Here is a 6,181-nt window from a genome sequence, read left to right on the forward strand (position 1 = left end):
TCAAATATCTTTTCAACTGTTTCGGTTCTTAGACTTTCTTGGCTATTTGGGCATTCCTTATGAGAGTTAATCAATAAAATCGTACGAACGCATCAAAATAAAGATTTGTTTGTGTTTTTTTGTTTTTGTTTTTTTTTGTTTTTGTTTGTTTTTGTTTGTTTTTGTTTGTTTTTGTTTGTTTTTGTTTTTGTTTGTTGTTGGGGGTATATGTTTTTGTTTTTATCTATCTGTCTTTTATTATTGATTGAATGTTCTTTTGATTCCATTTTGTGTCATGGAAGTGTACATATCCTGCATTCTATAATTCTAAAAAAAACAAAAGAATAAAAAATTAGATATTTTATTCACATTAGGATACGATATAACAATTGATTGAAACACTTTGTGTGAAAATACATAAAAGAGGGAAGAAAGATACCAAAGGGACAGTCAAACTCATAAAAGTAACACTATTATAATAAAAAGAGGTTATTCTTTTCTCTACAAAATCCTGCACTTCAAAATTACGGTTTCAATTGGTTCTGAAGTATAGAAATGAAGTATGTTTACAAGTGAAACGTTTTTACTTTTCTAACCACCATGCAATGTTCTAAACATATATACAATCCTATTCTGAAATTGTTTGTTGGGAAGGTGGAAGTGATGTCATAATTGTCGACGGCGATTTTCGAGCAGTCAATCCAATTATCTCAAATTTATACATTCGGTATATACGTTCATTGAAAATGTAAGCTATAAAAATGTAGAGTCCTTGAAACCCATTTAAAACGGCTATCGCTATTGAAACTGGTGTCTTATTGACGAAAAAATTAATAAGCAACAATATCCAGGAACAACCAGTTGTTGTAAAAAGTTTAATAAAGATGCTTATTTCTTTTTTATTTGTTTTAGAAACTGCAGATACAGCCGAATTCGAATAAAGTTTCTTGTACAGTTTGTACGTCGTTATTGAATATAATATTATGTTTATGATAAATGTGATAATTAGTGGTACCAAAACTGTCGCAATAAAGCTCTGAACATTTGAAATAAAGCATTTATTATTATATCCATATCCAGTAAAGGTTCCTGTGGAAATGTGCAAAACTGTAATGTTTATGACTACTATTGTAGCGGCAGAGCCATAAGCGGAAGCAGTGTATATCTTAAACGTATATTTACTTTGATTAGCTTTTAGAGTAGACGAAAGACTATCGTGTCCAAATATTCTGAACATATGAACCGTGCCCATGGTCAAACATCCGAAGGTAGATAGCAGAAAGAAATGGGTAACTATACCGATAACCTGACACACTGTTGTATCTGCGGCATCGACGAGCATTAATATCAAATAAAGTATATTGTATATAAGAAGAGAAAAAACTAAGCTCATAATATTCTTTCCCGGTAGAGTTTTAAGTGCTGAAAATAAACAGTATGTTATTAAAGTCGCCAATAGGCACAGGACTGAAATAACAGTGCAAGTTATCATTATTGCCAGATATACAACGTCGTTTTTGTCATCTAAGTTAACAATACGATAAAAATCCTTAATGCATATTCTCAAGATTTTTTCAGAGTCTACATGATATTGATAAAATTGAAACTTTGCGTCATAATCGTCTAAAATTATTTCATTGTTTTTTTGGGATAATCTATACTCACTTTGTGTAAATAAAACATGTCGACATACTAACAAATTAGATATAAGAGAGCGGTTCCTATTTACACAAGCTGTAATATTGTCGAACTCTATATTTTCATCAGTTAAAATTGACTGATAATCGTATTTTACAGTTATATTCCTTTTGCTTAAACTTTTTAAAAGACGAGAAGAATAATCTATTAAAATTGCTTCTATGTCTGCAATATATTCATAACTAAATATCATAATATCAATTCGAACAAAGTAGGAAATTGATTTGGCTTTTGGTTTAATACACAACGAAGTTGAAAATGAGAGCATTTCATTGGAATCCTTCTGTAAAATCTGTGTTATTTCTGAATGACTATATCTTGATGTTAACACGAACGGAAACACATATGCAAGTGGTTGAGAATATAACGATGTTGGTAAATATTGTTCACAACTACCTCCTATCATTTGTTTTCCTGGAAAACAGTCAGTTTGGCGACATCTTTGCTAAAATTAAAAAAAAGTTGAAATAGTAAAATCAAATTGTATGTATTAATACCATAACACTCGATTTGTAGTTTCCGAGGAACCATAGTTTTGGTTGAAATAAAGTACATGTATTATGTTTACCAAGGTCCATCTAGCAGTACGACCCATGTTCAGGTGTCACTCGTTTTGATTAGTGGGATTTTAAATACGCAACTAGTCAGAATATGCATGTTCAATTCAGTGTTTCGTATAAGAGGGTGACTATAAAATTGAATATTTGATGCACACACCTAACACACGGCTATAATATATACTTACATCTCTACTAACTGTTTTGCCTGGTCTTAAAAAAATCGTAGGTGCAATTTCGTCAAATCGAGATCAAAGGTCAAGGACGAGAAATTGTATATTTTTTCTAGATATCAGCTTTATTGCACATTCTGTCTTCTTTATAATAAAATCATGTATGCAAACAATTTAAACTATAAGCAGAGAGATTCACAGTTACGTATCTAGTGCATTTTGAATATTTAAAGCGTGTTTTTGACTGCTAGCAATTTTTCCTTGATTTTTAGTAAAAATTACAAAATGAGTGAAAACAAAAAAAAAATCTTATGCATCTGAATTACCGCTTACAATTGAAATAAAACCTGTAATTAGTGTAAATGAAGTTTTTGACATTATCAGTTTCCTAAAATTAATTTCATAACAGTGTGGTCGACGATAAAACGTTTGTAGGTTGTAACTCGTTTGTCAACGGCTATGAAATATTCACTTGTTACACATTTCAATACATAAAATAAAACTTTCATTTTACAAAGCTTTCAAGGAATTTGTTTTAAAAATTTGTTATATCATCACATACAACCGTGTAATAATAATGTTCAGAGATGATATCATTTAATAATAATAAAAAAATAGGTTTATCCATTGTAAAAAAAACCTATTAAGTTGATGGGGTTAATTCCCAAAATATCTCATTGATTAAGAGCACAACTACTTCTACGGTGTGATCATTTAAGAATGGCCTCCTACTATTTATTCAATGCATATACACGTGGGTTTTGTTTGTGAAGAGTTCTGGATAATTAAAAAATCATTTTATTTCTTTGTTTAATACCATAAAACGATTCATTCATCAGATATTTGTCACTTTGCCTTATCTTCAATTCCAGTACAATTTCTCACGTTTCTTACAAAACTCATATTCTTGTGATGTATTCTTTTGTTGAAGAATGAATGTTGCTCCTTTTTTTCCGTGTTTTTTTCGTGTGTGTGTCTCGTTGTGTATAAGGCAACTTGAGTACCTCTTTATTCATATTTAAAAACATACGAGATGACATCAATGAAAATTCATGACACAAAAATAATAAAATAATTTCAAGTTTCCTATATACAATTTGTCTAACATTTTACCAATACATTCACGTAAATTCAAATTTCACGGTTTAATCCAAATAGCTTTTTGACTTTCCAATAACTTGCAAGTACGCAGATAGGGCAGAAGTATATTCTGTCTATATTTTTTATTTGCACAACTTTTGAAGGTGGATTATGCACTCGTTTTTAAATAAAACTAAGACCAGATAAAAGTTTAAAGATGACTTCATTCGACAACCGCAGTTGATAAATCGCTTTGACGTCCGCAAAAAGATGATCAATCAACACATAGATATAAGAAGATGTGGTATGAGTGCCAATGAGACAACTCTCCTTCCAAGTAATAATTCATAAAATTAAACCATTGTAGGTCAAGGTACGACCTGCAACACGAAGCCTTGGCTCACACCGAACAGCAAGCTATAGAGGTCCCCAAAAACTACTAGTGTAAAACCATTCAAACGGGAAAACCAACGAGGAACGAAAAACACATATGAACTACATAGACAGACGACAACATGCATTGTAACTTTTAAAGCCAATTAAGTAAAAAAAAAATACCCTGAAGGAACGTGCGCTATCATATTAGGAAAATTGATGGTCAAACCATAACAAAAAATCAAGTAAAGAAGTTTAAGTATTGATTTCAACCTTTATAGCTTGCTGTTCGGTATCTTCGGTGTGAGCCAAGGCTCCGTGTTGAATGCCATTTTTATTTATATTCAAATCACAAAGGTTATTCCTGATTAGTATTTTTAATTATTTTATTTAGGCGTTTAGAACCTCACAGGGGTGACCTCACAGTTTAAATTTCTATAATATGTACGTCGTGAGCAGTGGGCATTACAGACGAACGTTCACTTAATTTTCCCCAGTCAATGAATGACTGTAGCTACATTGTTATGAATTTCATTCTATAATCATACTTACTTCTAATTAGACAGCAAATCATAAAAAATTATGCAGTTTTCGAAAAAATATTGCCATTTGTACAGTTTCTTCCGTTAGAAACATTGTATTCATTCAACATAAGATTGAAGAAGGAATTTTTTAAGAATGAGAAAAATTTGAAATTTTCTATTACTGTACAATAGAGGTGCACATTGTTTTCAAATGAACATAATCATAAGAAATAATTTACCTTAAGAGTATCATAAATCTCGTTAAATTTACAGTCAGCAGTGAAGTATTTGCGACTAAATATATCCCAAGTACCTGAACCAGGTGAATGGGTCGTTGGCACAGAACAACAATTACATAAGATGTATTGTAAAGGGTACAAATTGCGATCATCCATACAGTTAAATAAATCACAAGCCAAATTTTCCTTTACATACTGTTCTATTTCTACTGGTATGCCATGATTATAAACTAAAAAATCTTTCAGATGGGTTCCACATTCTGTGTAGTGGTAAGATAGTTTTTCACTGTGTATAACTATACCGCGTAACTGGGTTTCACAAGCCCATTGTAATTCAAACTCACTATCAGTTTCACAATATGTTAAATTCCATCTGTCCTTTTTGCACAAGGTAATATTTCTATATTGCTCATCGATTTCGGTCAAATTGCAATGATAAGACTGAACTTGAGAAAACTGTAGATTTGACATGTTGTGATTCAATAAATTAAAGGGAATGGGAACTTTACAATCAAATCTGTACTTCAGTGTTCTGTATAAGATCTTGCAACGTTTAGTGCCGTCTGTGAATGTAATCTCACTTTAATAAGCGTACCTCCACCTATAAGCAACAAGATTCGTGTACCAGTTATACGTAAAGATATCTTCTATTGGTATATCCACTGTGTACATGTTTTTATTTCTCAATATCACACTTTCATTCGTATTACATATGTAGCAATATATATTCTTGTAAGGAAATGTCGTTGCGACATTAACGTAAGCATTACAAGCCTTTTCTATATCCCTTACGTATGTGGTCCAAAGTCCAGTTTCATTGCATGAAGTGATCTGTCGTTCACTTGTCTTTTCGGGAGGATTGCACATGTGGCAGAAGATGTTTTTATATGGCGGGAAAGGATTAGTCATTGTTTGACATGCAAAGTCAATATCTCTGTCATAATTATCCAACGTCCCTGTAACATTGCATGCTTCAATAAATGTATGACCTGTACATGTTTTCACATTATTGTACATTTTTTTACTTGGAACAAACGATATTATACAATTGTTCTTGAGTGCTTTTTCGACAATGTCGTTTAAAGTGGTAACTATGTCATATTTTATGTCACACTGTACATCTATCTTCCAAGGGGTAATCTCTTTAATATTGTTACACATAGCGCAAAACTGATTTTTAAACGACGTATATGTCTGATCAGTGACTGGAGGATATCTTATTATATCGTAAATATCACGTGGCTTTGTACATTCGTTGAACATACTGTCAACAGTGCCATACGGGCAAGTATTCACCATTTCATATTCATATCGAAAAGTTGAAATATTGTTTGGTGAGTGAACAATTGCTGTCAAACACTCCGTCTTTTTATATTTCAATCCTTTCTGAGGACAACAGTTATCGTTAATATAACAACGGCTATCGTTATAACATACCGGACACATATTATATTCCCATGGTATTTGTGGAGAGTGCATTGTTTTCTTGTTTTCATCGAAGTAAGGTCCGCAAAGTGATGAATACTGATTTATGATATTTGTCATGTTAACATTAT

At 31.7% G+C, this 6,181-nt stretch overlaps 1 protein-coding gene across 1 annotated transcript; it reads right to left on the reverse strand.

Moving 5' to 3' along the window:
- Positions 1 to 444: 444 nt before the first annotated feature.
- On the reverse strand, positions 445 to 5,269 carry LOC143067667 (uncharacterized). Its single transcript, XM_076241109.1, has 2 exons — positions 4,626 to 5,269; positions 445 to 2,122 (listed from the first exon to the last, which is right to left on the reverse strand). The coding sequence occupies exons 1-2, from the start codon at positions 5,094 to 5,096 to the stop codon at positions 608 to 610; spliced, it is 1,986 nt and encodes a 661-aa protein (XP_076097224.1). The 5' UTR covers positions 5,097 to 5,269; the 3' UTR covers positions 445 to 607.
- Positions 5,270 to 6,181: the final 912 nt, after the last annotated feature.

This window comes from Mytilus galloprovincialis, chromosome 3 (genome assembly GCF_965363235.1).
Source record: "Mytilus galloprovincialis chromosome 3, xbMytGall1.hap1.1, whole genome shotgun sequence".
NCBI lineage: Eukaryota > Metazoa > Mollusca > Bivalvia > Mytilida > Mytilidae > Mytilus > Mytilus galloprovincialis.